Raw genomic sequence first — 19,094 nt, 5'->3', positions numbered from 1 at the left:
TCCGGCTTTCCATCTCTTTAGTTTCCATTGTTATTTGTTTTTTATTGGTTTCAAAAAAAATATTATTTATTTTCTGCTTTCATTTTGAATTTTTCTTATTTTTCGTGTTTATTTACCCTTTTCTTTTGTTCCTCCAGTTTTTTTTTCTATTTTAGTTCACTTTCACGTTTTCGTTCTCTTTTTTGTAAACAAATTTTGCACATAAAAAAATTTTGAATTAATTTTTAATATGCATGAATTCATTTTTGAACATACAGTGAATTAATTTTTTATACGCGTTGAACACTTTTAGTACAAAATAAGTATTTTTATTTTCAAATATGGCGATAGTTGTTCAAGTAAAAAAACATTTCATAAAATGCATGTTTAACATTTTTTTTAATACACAATGAGCATTTTTTTAAGATATGATGATTCTTGTTCAAATACTTCTACATGTCTAAAAGAAGTCACAATACTATTTCTAATATTTAATTTACTTTCAACAATAGTTTCTATAGACATATTTTAAAATTTATATAACGCATTTTTAATCAGTTAATCAGTGTACAAGACTTATCCATAAACAAAAGGCAAAAGAAACTGAAAAAACCGCTCCCCTTCCAGCCCATCTAGTCTGGCACAGGCATTTTTCCAATTATTTCACGCGTAAAGCCTCAAATAAGAGGACTCACATGCAGTGCAGGACCCGGCAAACTGGGCCGGAGCCGAACAACCAGTCTAGTACACCTCGCTTGCTACAAGCCCGCAGCGCCACTATATAATCAGCATCAAAAGCTACGTTGCGGAATCCCCTGTTTGCCACTGATTGCGGCAAATAGTCTGGATTTTCATAAATTGGAAAAAATCCGGATTTTCAAAAATTGTTCCTCAAATTCAAAAAAAGTTTTTGCTTTTTTAAAAATATGTTCTGGATTTTTCAAAAAATGTTCTGTATATTCAAAAATGTTTAAGGTTTTCAAAAATTGTTCTTACAATTCACAAAATGTATGAAAACTATTCTTGATTTAATCATGTTTAAAAAATTGTTCAGGCTACCAAATTTGTTTACGATTTTTCAAAATGCTTCTCATTTTAAAATTTTGTTTTCAAGATTCAAAAAATGTTCATGTTTTAAAACAAATCACGCATTCCAATTTGTTCTCTGTTTTAGAAAATATTCAAAATTGTTCGTGCTTCCAAATTTGTTTGGGGTTTTTCAAAATTTTGTTCTCAAGATTCAAAAAATGTCCGGGCATTAAAAAATTGTCTGCGCTTCCAAATTTGTTCAGGATTTTTCAAAATTATTCTTGATTTCGAAATTTCTTCTCAAAATTCAGAAAATATTAGTGCTTTAACATTTTGTTTGCGCTTTGAAATTTGCTCCGTGTTTTTCTATATTTTTCTCTTTTTCAACATTTTGTTCTCGAGATTCATAAAATGTTCATGCTTTAAAAAATTGTTCGCAGTTTAATAATTTGTTTTCAAAATTCAAAAAATATTTGTGCTTTAAATATTTGTTCGTGTTTTTTTAAAATTATTCTCCTTTTCAAAATCTAGTTATCAAAATTCAAAAAATACTCATGCTTAAAAAAATTGTTCGCGCTTCCAAATTTATTCACAATTTTTCGTATCAAATTCTTCAAATTCGAAAAATGTTTTTGCGTCACATATAAAAAGAAAATAAAAAACGAACGAAAAGAGGAAATATATAGAAAAGGGGAAAAGTCTTTTTTCTCTTAAATTTAAAATGAGCTCCCCTACATTGCAACATACCTAGGGTTGGTTCTTTTGAGCTATGTTGTGGAAATAAACTCCTAATCTCCTATGAAAATAAGCCTCACATAAGTACATGTGAAAAAAAGCTCGATATAATAAGCCAGTTAGTTCTTTTTAATGTCTGTTTTTTCAGCTTATCTATGGTATAGCCAATGAAAAATCTATAACGCCCTTGAAGTATAATGTTGTCAGAAACGATATTCACTCTAACAGAGACTTTATTCATATTCATTGAAACAACCTCACTGTCAATACAAATAAAATTCACCTAGCAGTGCATTAACATCATTTAGCAGTTCAGAGGTACATCTAATCTAAAGGGAAAAAAATACAGTGCATCCCAAACTAAAATTTGTTGATCAAACTGACCACATGAGGGCTACTAACACCTAATCATCTGCATCTAGCATCACATATCAACATCTAGTAGTAGCAAGGGGGGGGGGGGAAGCAAAAAAATTGTGGGGACAAAAGGGAGAGGAGCCTTTGCTCTCACGAGTTGGTGCTCTTGCATGAAGGCACCGGAGAAGATTATTCAAGCAGTCGGAGTCTAACCTTCGTCCATGTTCGCGGCTGCCGGAGTGGGGCGTCGACCGGAGCAACCGGCAGCGAAGGAAACAGATGGGGAACAGGGGAAAGGCGGGGTCAACGACGATCGGCGGCAGAGGGAGAGACGGGATCAACGACGACTATCGGTGGGGGAGGGACGGGATCGACGGCGGCCCATAGCGGCTGTCGGCCTAGGGAGGAACCCAAGTTTCCCTGTCGATGGAAGCCTCTCCTGTCCGAGACGAGACGAGCGAGCGAGCGGGAGCGACAATGAGAAATTTGGTTATTTGCCATTTTTAATATAGAGCTTCTCAAAATTGCCACTTTCATGATTGGCTTCGTAAAATTGCCACCCAGATCATTACCTCCTTGATTACTATGCCATTTCCCTTCTTTTATCCATTTCTTTTGTTCTTTCTTAGTTAAAGGCACCGGAAAAGACCAAATTACCCTAAGGCTGTGTACACGTACTAATATCCGTATGCAGCTGGTTCGACAAAAAGGAGAACGAGCCACAAAAAAAATCATGTTCGGTAGCCTGCTCGCACGCCGTCGCAGCTAGGCCAGCCCCCCTGTTCGGCCGCTCGCCGGGGGTCAAGAGGAGCCGAGGAGGGATGGGCATGTGACCACGTAGGAGCTGCCGTCCGCCGGTAAGAATTCTTCTGGGCGACTGCCTAGCGCAAGGACGATAAGTTTGCCTAGAGGTGGAAGATTAAGTTTTCTAAATTGAAAGAGTGAGTACAAGTGCTGTTTTAGTAGAGAAATAGAGTTGCGTTACATTGGTATTTTAGATTATCCTTGTGCTCGGGTCTTGATCATGCCACTTTTCTTAAATCATCCGTTCATATTTTGTCTCACAAACCAAGTTTCTCATTCTTGTATCAACTGCCAGATGTGCTGCTGTTTGTAGGACTGTAGCTGCCATGCTCTCGTTTTGGTTCCAGGATGTTGTTCTAGCTATAATTGAATAGCATTCCAGGTTTTCTTGGTGCAAGTTTTTGGACTGAAAGTCGCACACCAGTGGATTCAGCTATTACCACCCTAATGGAAAGTGAAGTCAATGAGATGAGGGGGCACTGAATCAATTTTTCACACCTTAATTTGAAAATGAGAAAAAACTGTACTGTAGCATTCCATTCGATGTATTGAGGAGACCAAAATTTTGAAACAAACAGTATTAAACGACATAAACTGAGCATAATCTGCTACGAGAGATGCTACATCCACGTAAAAAAATTACGTATGCTTACAGGTTAGTCAGACTTGGCCACGTTTGATTGGATTAAGGGGAGGTTGAGGCCCACCCCCGCTGAAAATCAAGGGGAAGATTAGTAGTAGTTTAAGGGAAGAACGTAAGATTTTGTAGAGCTTATTCGTAAGTCTAACATTACTCAACTGCTACATATTCAGAAAGATTGCGTTCATGTCGCCACTGCTGTACCGGGCGATGGGCAGCATGCGATGCCAACAAGATCGGCGACATGTGTCATCAAAGAAATCAGCAGCATCCAGGAGATCGGGGTCACACAACATCAAGGAGATGGGGATGGCGTCCAACGATTGACGCAATACATCCAGGCGATAGGGGTCAAGGATGGTATTGTCGGCCGGCAGCACGCTCTCGTCCGCTTGAAGTCTGATTGCATGCGCAAGTACGTGTAGATAGCATCAGGGGCATTTTGGTCTTTCCAATGCCTATAAATAGGAAAAGAAAAAGGAAATCAATAAAAGGAGGTAAATGGCATAGTAATCAAAGCGCACATAACCTGGATGGCATTTTTACGAAGTCAATCTTGACAGTGGTAATTTTGCGAAACCCCGTATTAAAAGTGACAAATAATCAAATTTCTCAGTGACAATAGGGCTAGGCGGTGGCTTTTTCCTGTAATATGTGCAAGTAACAATGGCAACAAGCTATACCCTTTCGTTTTTAAGTGAGAAGTTGTGGGAGGCTGCGGGAAGCTACCTCCTCCGAGATTTCTCCAGTGTGAAGGAAAGGAAGATAAAAATAGCCTAAGCTAGCTTCTTCAAAACTAGTTCTTTTGAGCTTTTGACTTATATTGACAATAAGTTGCTAGAAGTTGCAAAAGAACTAACCCTTACCTTGACGGGTTACATGGCCGATCAAGAAGAGTCATGGCCTAGGCTAGTGGCTAACATTGCACTTGGTTGGTGCGCTAACCTGTCATCTCCCCGAAGGAAGAATGAATGTCATAATTTATAATAGAGGGGATACGCGTTAGTCAATTTTTAAACCAAAATTTTCATGAATGTTGTATAAACTTGTAGGATTAGATTTTTTATATTTACATATTCTGTAAAACATGTCCTTGAAATGACAGTGTGTACAATAGTAAAATTTATCCCCCCCCCCTACATTATGCATGCCACACTTTTGATGGCGTGGAGTGCACTGCATACGTACTAGTGATATGATGTTGGAGAGGAGATGGTGTAGACATGTATTTTAAACTTCCTCTCCTTTCTATTTATGAAAGCCTCTGTATTTATGGTATGATTTTCTCATTAATATGGTTCAATAGTTTCTTATTTTGATTCGATATTTTTGAAGTAATAGAAGCATGGATATAATTTCTCTTGATTTACATATGTGTTGTAGTCTTGAACGGGATTAGATGGTGAATCTTGCTTCTTTTTGCACTCACTTGATTGAGTTTCTTCGCTCCATCTTTCTCTCAAGGGGTGTAGTTCTCATGCATTTAGATTAATGGACGAAAACGACATGGATGCAGAGAACCTATTACACGCATGCTGCTCCCATTACTACAACAAGCAACATAATTTGTAGTGTTTTATTTAACCTTTTTCTTTCTTTTTCCTCCAGTTTTTGTTCGGTTTTTATTTCCTTTCACTTTTTTTTCTTTTTTTTTATAGAAATACTTTTTGTTGCCTAATGTTTTTTGCAAATATACAATGAATATGTTTTTAAATATGCACTGAACGTTTTTAGTATACAATGAATATTTCTATTTTGAACTATCATCAAAAAAATTCCAAGTACGCAGGGAACATTTTTTTAAATGCATGCTAGACATTGTTTAATACACATGAACATTTTTGAACACGTGTTTATTTTCAAATACATGTCTAAAAGGAGTACTATACCGTTTCCAATATTTAATGTACCTTTTTTAAACACTTCAATTTCATGAGTTGAAATTGATAATCGAACCTGCCGCCCGATATATTTAATATACTTTAACAATAGTTTTTACAGGAACAGTTTTAAAATTTATAGTATATCACAGTTTAAACCTATTAATTAATGTACATCAATTTTCCAAAAAAAAAGCGAAAGAAATAAAATAAAAGGGTCATTCCCCTTCCAGCCATTATAGGCTGTTACCGGCATTTGCCCAATTATTTGACGCACAAAGCGTCAAATAGGAGGACTCACACGCAGTGCACGACTCGGGCCGTCTGGGCAGCAGACGAACAACGAGGCTGGTTGGGCCATGGAAGTCTATCGGCCCATGCGTGGGATTCAGTTCGAATTAAAGCCAAGTCTGCAGGACGGATGCGCTAATTACCCCTTATTAGTACCACCTCGTCTTGCTACAGAAGGATTAAGGAAGCAGCCTGAGTATATAATCAGCGCCTAATGCTTCGTTGCAACATACTTACCTGGACGGGGTCTATGGCTGATCAAGAAGGGTCATGGCCTAGGCTAGTGGCCAACATTGCACTTGGTTGGTGCGCTGGCCTATCATCTCCCCGAGCGGGAGAATGAACGTCATAATTTGTTATAATGAGGGTACGTGTTCGCGCGGGCCCTGCCAATTTTTAAATCAAAATGTTGATGAATTTGGTCGAAGTTTGTTGGTATAGATAAAACAGAGAGAAGACCTGCTGTTTGGTAACTGGTAAGACATGTCCTGGAAAGTGTAGAAAAGCGTGGAGTGCACTGCACGGATATGATGATGGAGAAGAGATGGTGATGGTGCAGGCACATTTCTTTTAACTGTCTCTTTTCCACTCACTCTGTACCTTTTTACAAGACATTATTTGAGTCGGAGAGAATATCTGTGAAAGCCTCTGTGTGCACGGTGTGATTTCTTCATTAATACTTTGATTTGATGTTTCTGGTGCAACACAACCATGGATGCTTACCTTTCGTCTTGATTTACGGTGAAAACGACACAGATGCACAGAACCCTATTACACGCATGCTGCTCCCGGCGAACATCAAAGGCATAGATCTTTATTCGAGATAAGGCTTTCAGCTCCGGACACAAGCAAAGCAAAACCACAGCACCCTCAAGCACACGAGCAAACGGCGTTTTTTTTTAAATTACAGGAACAGCCTCTCTCTGTCATGGGGAGCATTGTAGTCGATGTTGGGGCCTTGGGGGATGATCCCGTAGGGGTTGATGGACGGGTGGCTCCCGTAGTAGTGCTGCCTGATGTGCTCCATGTTCACCGTGCTGCTGATCCCCGGGATCTGGTAGATGTCCTTGGTGTAGTTGAACAGGTTGGGGTACTCCCTCAGGAGCTTCTTGTTGCACTTGAAGTGAACTGCGTAAACCTGTAGGAGCGAACCGCGGGTCAGAATTCGAAAATTTTGTTTCGACAGGGAAGTTCGTAGCATTTGATTTCTTTGTGTGCGATGTGGTTTTCGCTAACAGAAGTTTGCGGGAACTGCTTGGTACAACATGAAACTGAATTGAAGTACATAATTCTTAATATGATACACAAATTCCGAACTCTACTGTCAAAAAAATTCACCTATCCTGATTTTCTTCATCAGAAAACAGACTTTCAAACAGTGGATTTTTAGTGCAGTACAAGTAGTAGGTTCTCACCAAATTTGACGACTTTGCAGTTAAGAACTGAGCTAACAGTTGACCATTCTCCAAAATCTGAAGAGATACTATAGTACTTCCTTGGATCCATATTAATCGCCGTTGATTTAGTACAAATTTCTTTTATGATGGTTTGGTCATTCCATTTTATTTTCTAAAAAGGAACCAAAGGGGGGGCATCAATAGGAACCCAAGACAGCACAATGAGAACAACTCCAACCGAACGATCCATTTCGTCTGATCGTTTGGGTCACCGTGGACACAAAATACAGTCCAATGCGTCAATCCATACGGAAGCACGTCCGATTTTTGTCCATCTGCGACCCATTTTAAGCTCAAATTTAAGACGGATTTGCGTCCGTGCGGACATGGTCGGACGCCCGTCCTTCTCATCCTTCTGGGCCGCCCGTCGGTGGCACATAGTCACCATTCCCAGCAAAAAACTTCACGTCCACCTCTCACCGCGCGCGCCATAGACGACGACACGCCGATCCACAATGCCGCCGGCGGCCTTGTCTCCCTCGGCTCCACCGGGAGTTGCGGCGGACGAAAAGGACCGACGCCGGCCAACAAGAAGAAGGTGCCGACGTCCGAGGAGCGCGTTGAACAATCGTTGAGGAGGAAGAACCGTCGGCATATGCAAGAAGCGAGGAACGACCCCTCCCTACACCTGCGACCCCTCCGTCGCCGCCGGCGCAAACCCTAGCGTGGGGTTGAACTTCAGCTTCGCCGCCGTAGGCGCTCCTCCAAACATAGGCCTCGCGTGCGCCTTTTCGTGGCGCCACGGACGACCTCGGCGGGTGGAGTCGCGTCAGCGTCCGCGCGTGAAGCCACATGAAAATCTCATTTGCAAGAGTAGGCTGCTCGCGTGCGTTGTAACTTAGCGTGTCTGTTGGAGCTGCTCACGCATACCATATTTTGCAGCGATCGTTGGAGCCAGCGATCTACCGCACGCAAAAAACAACTATTTTGGTGCCCAAAAAACGTTTTAGCGCGTCGCGCAGTTGCGCACTTGTTGAAGACCCTTTTATAAACTGTATGCGCGCGGACGAAAAATGAATCGTCATGTTGAACATACGCGATAGATCGAACAAGTTGACCTAAACAATAAAACACATGTAAAGCGCGCCCCCGTTTGGTGGCGTGGTTGGAGTTGCTGTGAGAGCATCTCCGACAGGCGCCTAAAAACTGCTCCACATGTTAAAATATTTGTTTTTTGGACGTCGGACAGCTTTAACAGACGATGTAAAACAGTGTGCGCGCCAAAAAAAATTTGATCACATACACAAAAACGTTATTGCGCGCAACATAATTGGTGCGTCGGCTTACGCGCGCAGCAAACTATGAGCTGCTGTAGGTGGGGCCGTTGGATCTGGTTGAATTGAGCGTCTCACTACCGCGTGTCTGTTGGAGATGCTCTAGTTCCCGTGCTTTAAAAAAGCTACGGTGACGCGTTAAAAAATTTATTGGACGCGGATTTTTTCGCCGCGGTTGAAGATGCTCTGAGAACCGATGTTATCAGTTTCGGTTTATTTGGTTTCGTTCCTGGTTTTTTCGTTCGGTAGTTCGGTCATCGGTCTCATGTACCTACCGTTTGTGGGCCCCGTGTGGTAAAGATGTATATTAAAGTTGCTCGTGATACGTCTCTATCCACATTCAGCTTTTGGATTTTCTACACCGGTTGTAGGCATCATGCATGCTGGGTTGGCCATAGAAGATCCCGGCCAGTTGGGCTAGCACCGAAAAAGATGAGAGAGCTAGGGACAACCACGTCTGCTAAAACGGACGCGATTACAGTTGCCTGCTCTGTAAAACGTTTTAACCACATGACGACACTGCCAATCCCTAAAAAATGATGCTTTCTCAAATGTTAACCGTTTTCTATTGATATTCACATTTTCATAGTAGTATTCTTAATAAAAGAGCGGAAGAAACGAACCCATATACCCCCTTCCTCGTTTTCTAAATATAATTCTTTCTATAGATCTTACTACCAATTACATATGAAACAAAAATAAATGAATCTGTACTTTAAGTGCTCCTTTGATTCAAAAAAAAATATAAGGGACTTCTGGAGATTGAAATCCTTAGATTTTTCTATGTTTGTCCTTTGATTCATAGGATTGGATGTCATAAAAGAAATTATATGAAATCTTTTGTAATACTACATTTCATAAAAAATCTAACATCCGCTTCAAATGTAGAATTCAAGTGGGGGCATGCCTCTCCAATCTTATACGTTTCCTATTTCTATGTTTTCAAAATCCTATGAATCAAAGAGGCACTAAAATATGTCTATGGAATCTCAGGAAGAGAGGTAGTATATAGTATCATAAACTAGAGTATCATAGGTGATCTCATTTATTGACATGCATGACACATAGTAGCATAACATTTAACATGATACGGTATCTACCTATATTACTATAACCCTCTTTCTTTTTTTAAATTACTTGTCACATCATCATGTTTGCTAGTTTCAAGACTATGTTACTAACTATGATACCCTTACTATGGCCAGCCTAATACTACTAGGCTTCATAGAAAATCTAACATCGGCTCCAAATATAGAATTTAAGTGGGCACGCCACTCCAACCTCATACTTTTCCTATTTCTATGTTTTTAAAATCCTATGAATCAAAGAGGCGCTAAAATATGCCTATGGAATCTCAGGAATAGAGGGAGTATATACTATTATTACCTCGTCAAATCTTATGAGCGTGACGAAGAGGCGGACGTCGGCCTCCGTCAGCTGGTTGCCGCACATGTATCGCTGCTTGCTCAGGATCTCCTCGCACTTGTCCAGAGCCTCGTACAGCTTCGTGACGGCCTGCATGTGTTAGCACATAAATGGTGGTCAGACACTCGGAATCGCATCATAAATGGTGGTCAGACATATATAGTTCCCTGCGTAACCTACCTCGTCGTATGGCCCCTGCTTCTTGGCGAAGCCGCACTTGTAGACGCCGTTGTTGATGGCGTCGTAGACGAGGCCGTTGACGTCGTCGATGGATGCCCGGAGGTGCGCCGGGTTGAGGTCCAGCCCGGGGTTCTCGGCGATGTCGTTGAACTCGGCGTTGAGCATGCGGATGATCTCGCTGCTCTCGTTGTTCACCACCGTCTTCAGCTGCTTGTCCCACAGCACCTGCCATGGCCAAAGGATCCATCCATCCATCACCTTCCCTGCTCTGCTCTGCTCGGTACTGCAATCAATCAGTCGGATGAGGATGAGGGCTCACGGGGACAGTCGGTTTGCCGGTGTAGTTCTTGCTGGCGATCTCGTAGAGGTCCCTGACGCTCCTGGCGCCGTTGAAGGGGTCGGGGTCGGCGCCGGGCACCTCGCCGGCGGCGGCCGGGAACACCCACCCCAGGTGGTCGTCCGACTCCCTGGTCCGCTCGAAGATGGGCTTCACCGACTGGGACTCGTACCCAGGCAATTTGTCAGCGGGTGCAGTGCAGCAACTTTTTGATTCGATCATCGGACAGAGGTTTGGTATGGTATGGTATGCTGACCGAGAAGGAGATGGCGTGGTCGAGGCCCTTGAGCTTGAGGTAGGCGAGGCAGCGGGAGGCCCAGGGGCAGGCGTAGGAGACGTAGAGGTGGTACCTGCCGGCCACGGCCGGGAAGCGGGCGGCGCCGTCGCTGGACACGAAGCTCCGGAAGGTGGACGGCGTCCGGTCGAAGGCGCCGGTGTCGGTCACCTCGTCCAGCGCCGAGCGGGCCATCTGACAAGTAAGAAATTAAACGGAGTAGTACCACCACCAACTACTGAGCACAGCTGACCCCGTCGATCCAGCAGCTTGCCGAGGGCGGACGTTGGTTACCTTGACGTTGGAGGAGGAGGAGGAGTATCCGGCACCGGCGGCGGAGAGCGTCCTGGCGGCGGCGAGGCTGCGGCAGAGGAGGTGGGATGAGGAGGAGGGGGAGGAGGGGGCAAGACCCAGCATGGTGAAAGTGACGGTGAGAGGGAGGATATTTATTATAGGCAGCACCGCACCGCATCGCACTTGGGCAGGAAAGCGGGCAGGTGGGTGGGTTGGTCGGGGTCCGGGCACCGGCGGCGAACAAGCGCGGTGGGGGGCGGGAAAGCGCCGGTGGCGGCTTGTACACGTGATGATGGGAGCGGTGACGTGGTTGGACGACTGGTAGTTTATGGGGAGGAAGCTGGCGGCGTGGCACAACGTAGTGACGGAAGAAAGGTCACCGGGTAAGACAGCGGCGGGCCGGCGGCTATGGCCGGGCTTCCGTTCAGCTTCGGATGGTTGACTTCCACACGGGGAAATCTCCGGAACAAATCATCAGAACTATATCTGGCATTAAGACCAACTTCAACCGCCGACCTATTTGGTTTTATATGTGTTTCTTTGGATCGTGGCGGACGTAAAAATCGGTCACATGCATCTATTCAAATAGACACGTATCCGTTTTTTAATTTGTCACACGGTATATTTACAGCCCAAGTTTAGGTCTTAAATGCATCGGTGCGGACACGTGTCTCGCCCGCCAACTTCTTTCTCTTGCTTGTCCGTCGGGGACACATAACCCCTTTTTTTATCCCCTTCCTCCGCCCGCCGCCCTCCCGTGCACAAACCCTGCGCTGACACCCATTTTTTCGGTCACCAAGGTCTCCAGCCCCCTCCCCTCCTCCCGGCACAGCCATCGGCTTGGTGCCTCCCTTGACCTGGTGCGGGAGGCCAAGCGATAGATCTGCGACGGTGGGATCTGGCGCATCTTGCTAGCTGGATTTGCCGAATCCGGTTGCCGCGGCTCCGCCTTGCCATGGATTGGCACTGGTGTCGGTCCACTCGGTCATCGTAATGTTTCGGTGCCGCATGCAGGTGTTTAGTCCGCCTCTGGCCGCTCAGATCTATCCCATCATCGGTTCTCTGACAAAGCTACGGGCGACCGTCGCCCTGGCTCGACACTGACCCAGAGGCTTACCGGCTCACCTTTGTCGTTCATAAAGTGCGACGAAGGCCCACACAAGGTCATGTGTCGTGTCTCCATGACGTCGAAACATCCCCGATGGTTGTTCGTCAAGTGCATAAATGATGGGGTAGGTGCTTCTCTTGGTTCGATTTCTTCCACCAAATTTCGATAGCTTATTTGCTCAAATTTGTGTGTAGGAGGGGTGCAAGTTATGGTATGGGGAAGAAGATTACATTGATTGACCGAACATAATTTGCTAGATTTTCGTACACTTCTAGTCGGAATTAAAGCTAGAGATGAGACTAAAGAAGAGACCAGAGGAGAAGCAACCTCTAATTCTTTAGATTCAAAGAAAAAGAAGTTGTCAAGCTCAAGAATTTGCAGATCAACAATGAAGATATAGTAGCCCAACTAGTGAGAGCAGTTATGAAAGTTGGACATCTTTTAGAATATTAAATTGTCGTTCTTGTTTTCTTTGATTTTGTTCTCGTAGCAAAGAATTGATAAATCCATGTATCAAAATGTTTTTGATGGAATAAAAATAATGTTTCAATGCCAACCAAAAATAATTGTGCACAATAAAAAAATGGACGCAGGCCGTCCGCAAGGACAAAAATGTGTCCGTGCGCCTAACAAATGCAAAAGGGGGAGACGAGTCGATCCAAATGGATAAAAAAATAAAAAAAAATGCATCCGACTATTACAGTTGCTCTAAGCTTTCGTTGAAGGGGTCTACAGTGATCGGACCAACCGATTCGCGCACCAAATAGCAAATTTTCTCTCCTTTCACTTTCAGAATTTTATTTGATTTTCTTTATTAATTAATTAATTTATATTTCGTTTTTTTTACTTTTCTTTTCTCTTCTCAATTTTTTCATTCTTTTTACATTTGTTTATTCATGTTTTCTATTTTATTCTTGGTTTATTTTGTTTCTTTTGGGGTTTTAATTTTTTTAGTTTTCTTTATTTGATTTGGTATCTATTCTACATATTTGGTATATGTCAACAACATTTTTTAATACATACTACCTATTTTTCGGTTTACAGGATTTATCTCAAAACTTTCGTTTTCCCATTTTATAAATCTCATTTCTAACGCTTCACATCACACGCTCAAATATTGAGGTGCATTAAATCTCTGCATGCAAGGGTTTAAAGAAAATCCATCAATGCATCTACAAGTTTTTAGTTATTTATTAGTCATGCATGCATGCATTGCAATTAATGCATTGCTGAACATTACTATCACCGTCAAAGTTTAGAAGGGACGCACGTGTATCTAGGTCGTCAATTTGACTTATATAAAGTCTATTGTTTAATATAAAATATATATCATTAGAAAATAGAACATCTAAAGTTTCTAATGATATACTCCCTCCGTTTCTAAATATAAGTCTTTTAAGATAATTTACTAGGAGTCTATATACGAAGCAAAATGAGTGAATCTACACTCTAAAGTATGTCTATATACATCCGTATATAGTCCACTAATGAAACCTCTTTAAAGACTTATATTTAGGAACGTAGGGAGTATTTTTTATAATATATGTTTATCATTAAGTTGGTCAAATTGACGACCTAGATACACATGCCGGACTTATAAACTGAGATGAAGGGAGTATCAAAATTATTCCACCACTCATCATCTATCATGGTTGGTGAGATTCTTGAGTTGAGCCCAATAAACCGGAAAGAAGGGAGTATTTAGTAAAAAAATCAATATAAATTAAATGTTTTTTAAATACATGATCAACATTTTATAAATATATTTAATATTTTATAGATGCTTGATTAACATTTTACAAATACAAAACTAAATTTTTATGTACATTTATAAAAAAAATCAGATGCTTGATTAAAATGTTCAAATACTCCCTCCATCCTAAATTTTTTTTTTAAATTTTTCTAGATATGAATGTATCGAGTCACATTTTAGCATTTATATACATTCATTTGTAGACAAACCTAAGACAAGAATTTTGGGACGAATGGAGTAAAAGATTAACTTTTTCTATTACATGGTTAAGATTTTTTCCGCGCATATTTAACATTTATGACATGCTTGATTAACATTTTTTAAATGCAAAATTAACATGTTTTGAACAAATGTCCAACATTTTTGGAAACACATCAAACATTTTTTTAATGTTTGATTAACTTTTTCAAATACTTATTCAAATTAATTCAAATGCTTAATTAACATTTTTCTATACATGATAAAAACATAATTCACCAAATTTTTAATACATGATCAGCATTTTTGTATACCAATTTAACATATTTCATATTGTAGATTAACATTTTTCAAACACATATTCAACATTTTAAAATATTTGATTAACATTTTTATATAAGTGATCAGATATTTTCATCATTTGTTTAATATGGTCTACATTTTTTCTATACACATTTCACATTCCTGCTTACCATTTTTTAAACACTTGTTCGATATTTATTTATTTTATATTTACTAGCAAGAAGCCCGTGCTACGCTACGGAATCACAAAAAAGATGTGTGCATGCATGGCTAGGGCAGAACCTACGAATGTAGTGAGACATTGATCAAATCATTGTCATATATTTGACAGATACACAATATCGGCTTCCAACCTATAAATCCCTTCTAAGCCAAATGCTACTTTCTCCATCTTGGCCTTGCAAGAAGGCTTGTTATTCTCTATACTTGGTTTTCCTAGTATTTGCTATGTCATATATTGAGAAGATGTAGAGCATCTGGCAATAGCAAATAAAATGATATCGGACAATCAGTACTGCATGCATAGTGGTCTGTAGTATATTAGACAAAGGAAAAAAAATTGAGCCTGTAGTTGGTCTGTAGTATCTGGGCGAAGGAATTTTTTTTCCACATAAGTGTTAAACTGTAATATTAGTTTCTCAAGTGGCCACACGCACACATATTCGTCATACTAACACACAACTACTCACGACTACAATCCGCTAAACATACTAAATCACAGATATTGCTCTAGTAGTTTTTGCCTCAGAACATTGAAATACTCCTTCCGTCCCAAAATAACTGTCTTAAGCTTAGTACAACTTTATACTGAAGCTAGTATAAAGTTGAGACAGTTATTTTGGAACGGAGGGAGTAGTAGTCAACATAAATAAAATGTTATCTTTATTTAGGGGAAGCTAAAACTGCCAAAAGTCTATAATGTAACAACATCTGATCCGGCGGTGTCGTCTCCGGCTCCTCGAGAGATTGGTCTCGTCTCCGACCATGATAGGCTAGCCCGCGATGTGGTGCATTTGGTCCACTATCTGACACAATGAGCATTTGGTAGAATTTGCCTCGCCATGTAACTACACTAATTATGTTAAAGAAAGATATACTTATCTCACAGAACTACACAAGTATGTACTTCCTCCGTACGGAATTAATTATTTGTTATAAAAATAAATTAAATAAATGTATCTAGAACTAAAATACATCTAGATACATTCATTTTTCGGAGAAGTATTTTCGGGCAGAGTGAGTATATGTATCTTGTAGATCTCAGATTTTGTGCAATGCACAATAATATATATATATATATATTGGACTGGGAAGTTAAATTATTTGATACAACAAAGATGAAAGTATTATCTCTCTTCTTTGAATGCGTGACTCGAGAACTTCTCTACACCTTGATCATGCTCCTCTATATCTTGCACCAAATCATGACAAGTACAGAATCCTACAAATATCACAATGAAAAACAGTCTAGATATTAAATAGCAAATCCAATATCAACCCAATAGGATGGAGTACGGTGAATTTCATCAAGCATGAACTACATGGTTCTGCAAAGAATTGTGTAGAAAGTCTAAATCGGCAGCTGACAAGGTACTTTGCAAATCCACATGCAATTCCTTTCACGGATTTGCTATTCCTTTCACGGATTTGTAACATTTCACGGATCAAGGACAGACCATAATTTCAACGATGCACAAATTTGATAACACATCTCACTCCATAAAACTGACAAATTTCTTTCAGCTGGTAGGATAATCACGTAGCTAATGGAGGGATGTGCGGTAGGGGACGGACGCAATGGCTCGAGGTAGTTGACATTGGCGCCGACGGGAACACGAGAAGCTTGCACCTAGAAAAAAATCATGCGCACCTGCAATGCCCATACCGACTCATGTCGTTCCCGACGCTGGTGGCCTCCATAGACATCAGGAAACAAAAGGACTTGTGTTGAAGGTTCAGATCCAGAGCCTGCACAAAAGGGAATCAATCCCAACACCCAGAAAGGGGAAACGAAGTATAAGTATACACTCTCCCTTAGTATCCTCTCCATCTACGTACAACATACTTGTATATGGCACCAACCTCCATTATCCTCTCCGTGTCCAGCGATCTGCACATAAGTAGGTGATTATCTCTCAGAAAATAGATGGGGCAAGTGTTGGCTTGTTCTAGGTAATCTCTCTCTGAATGAGAGGGAAGTGGATGGATATATATAGGCATCTCAAAAAATTCAACTGTTACAATATTATTGTTCAACTCGGTGGAACCAAAGCAAAAAAACTCGGTTGCACCGACTAGTGCAAAATGTGGCAACTTTTGGCGTTTCAGTAAGACCGATATATAATTCTCATTGAGTCCAATTTGGCTGGCCTAGGCAGTTTTGCAAACTCGGTGGCACCGATTTGCAAAATCGGAAATTCCATTTTTGAGCAAATGGATACCAGGGAGTTGGTCACCTGTTTTTCCGGTTGCACCGAAGTCAAATTTGGTGTCACCGAGAAGGCAGGGTTGACTCTTGATTTTGTCTGGGAAAAAACTCGGTAGGAACGATTCTGGAAACTTGGTGGCGACGAATTTGGACTTTAGGTTTTGGACAGAATGTTTATGTGGGAAAATTTCATGAGGGTTTTTGGTTGCTATCTCTAAGCACTTGAGCAACTACATCATCATAGATACCTCATTCCCTTTTAATATTATTGAATTTCCTATGACTTAACTATGATTTCTCACATAAAAGAAAAATGTAGAGACTTGAAGCTTGTTGCCAATTGATGTTCCTTGCATTTAGAGGATCTCCTCACAATCCTTTGTCAATCTATTCATTGAACCATTCCTGAAATATACTTGGTAAAATCATTAGTTCAATGAAAAATATAGTTACTAATTACCAAAATCATCTAGGAAGAAGTTGTGCTTTCACATGATTACACTGAAGTTGTCATCATATATTTCAACTACCTTTCCTTCTAAGTTTAAAATAATTTTTGACATGTTACAAAAAAGAATTAAGAAATTAAACTTGCCATGATGAATTACTAAAATTTTCCATGATTAACAAAATAATTTTGGCATGGTTCAAAATACTAGAATTGCCATGGTAAAAATACTAAAATTGCCATGGTCTATAAACTCAATTGCCATGGTCAAAATACTAAAATTGTCATGATGAACTATAAACTCAATTACCAAATCTATAAACTCAATTTGTCATGATGAACTAGTAAAAATTGTCGTGGTCAAAATACTAAAATTGCCATGATCTATAAACTCAATTTGCCATGATGAATTAGTAAAAATTATCATGATCAATGAAATTATTTTGACATTGTTAATTACTAAAATTTTCCATGGTCATTTGATAAAAATTACAGTGAAAAGTAGTTGAAATACAATGTTAGAATTACATTTAGGAAAAAAACTAAATGAAACAGGTCATGGGAACTTTATTGTAAACACTAAAGATCCTTCGAGACGGATTTAGTGATGAAAATTGATTTTTATTTGAATTTTTTATTTAAAAGATAAGACATTTTTAAGTACAAAAAAATTCGTTGATCTCGTATATTTGATGTGGTAAGATGGATGATTATGAAGGCATGTGAATCATATTGCCCCGTACCATACGTGTGAACGTTATCATTTATAGGATAAATAAAGCAGCAATTCCAACTCAAAAAAGATAGACGTGATATTTATTCCATGGTTTTGAGCATATAAACTGCTACCTCCTCCGAAATTTCATTGTTTCTCTTACCCACGTGTTTTTAAAATTTCTAATGTGAGCGTTCTTGTCTCGATAGGCATCTCGCATCGGCGCCTCCGAAATTCAAATTTTGAATTCGTCTCAGGATAAGCCGGCGCCGGCCGGCCGGCCGAAACCGCACCCGATCTCACCCATCCCTGTTCGATCCAACGGGCAGTGGACTTTCTCGATCCGGCGAACCCATCACCCATTCTCACGAGTTCAAACGCCAACCTCAGTGAACCCATTGAAGGCTTCGTCGGAGCCACCCCCGCGATGTCCAAGGCCTCAGCAGCAGCCGCCGCGAGAGGTGGCCCACTTGGTGGTGCATCTTCATAGATCACTGATCAGGGGCCTTGATCGCAAGGCGATTTTTTTCTACTTAGCCATGAATTTTTGCCATTTTTGAATTATGTAATGTGATTTTATGTACCACTTGACTGTGTTAAGGATGCTTTGGACTCGGACTTATCCGATGCTTTTGAATAAATAAAGGAAAAATCTCAAGTTCAACTGATGGATCGGTCTGCTTCATCCGCCTCCTTCTACGCTTGAAAGGACCACGATGACACCTATAAGGGGGGTGAATAGGCTATTTAAAAACTTCTTAGGATTTGACTTAAACCTAATGCGGAAATAAACTAAGAGGATACTTTTCAAGCACAAATCCTAAATGCAATAGGCATCGCAATGTGTACCAACAACACGATCTACCAAGATGGACACAACATGGTTACTAACAAGCACAAGTAAGTTACACAAACTTACTTGAGCTATATCACACGACAAGTAGGTGAACAACACAAGATACTAGATCACACGCACACGATATATCAAAAGTTGCAAGTGTGAACGTGTGGATATAGAGGGTATGCCTGAACGATTAATCTTGTACAAAGAAATAGCCAACACAATATAATGAGCACAAACAATATGCAATGTATGTATGCTCAAGTAACACAAGTAAACCACAAGTAAGGAGTTAGTGTTAAGGATAACCAAGGTCACTGAGACAAAGATGTATCCCGATGTTC

The 19,094-nt window shown here is 40.6% G+C and overlaps 1 protein-coding gene and 2 non-coding genes across 3 annotated transcripts; 2 read left to right on the top strand and 1 right to left on the bottom strand.

The window, feature by feature from the left end:
* The first annotated feature begins 4,402 nt into the window (after window positions 1-4,402).
* On the top strand, window positions 4,403-4,560 carry LOC123406442. Its single transcript, XR_006612146.1, has one exon. It is a non-coding gene; the product is annotated as a U1 spliceosomal RNA (small nuclear RNA).
* A 1,384-nt stretch (window positions 4,561-5,944) lies between these two features.
* On the top strand, window positions 5,945-6,105 carry LOC123406436. Its single transcript, XR_006612141.1, has one exon. It is a non-coding gene; the product is annotated as a U1 spliceosomal RNA (small nuclear RNA).
* Window positions 6,106-6,509: 404 nt separating this feature from the next.
* LOC123404084 (glutathionyl-hydroquinone reductase YqjG-like) lies at window positions 6,510-11,166 on the bottom strand. Its single transcript, XM_045098013.1, has 6 exons — window positions 10,957-11,166; window positions 10,645-10,857; window positions 10,371-10,547; window positions 10,052-10,276; window positions 9,833-9,961; window positions 6,510-6,853 (listed from the first exon to the last, which is right to left on the bottom strand). Exons 1-6 carry the CDS (start codon window positions 11,077-11,079, stop codon window positions 6,620-6,622), a joined length of 1,101 nt encoding a protein of 366 aa, XP_044953948.1. The 5' UTR covers window positions 11,080-11,166; the 3' UTR covers window positions 6,510-6,619.
* Window positions 11,167-19,094: the final 7,928 nt, after the last annotated feature.

Source organism: Hordeum vulgare, chromosome 6H, assembly GCF_904849725.1.
Source record: "Hordeum vulgare subsp. vulgare chromosome 6H, MorexV3_pseudomolecules_assembly, whole genome shotgun sequence".
Classification (NCBI taxonomy): Eukaryota; Viridiplantae; Streptophyta; class Magnoliopsida; order Poales; family Poaceae; genus Hordeum; species Hordeum vulgare.
The sequence above is the reverse complement of the archived record's forward strand: the minus strand, read 5'-3'. Positions and strand labels throughout refer to the sequence as shown.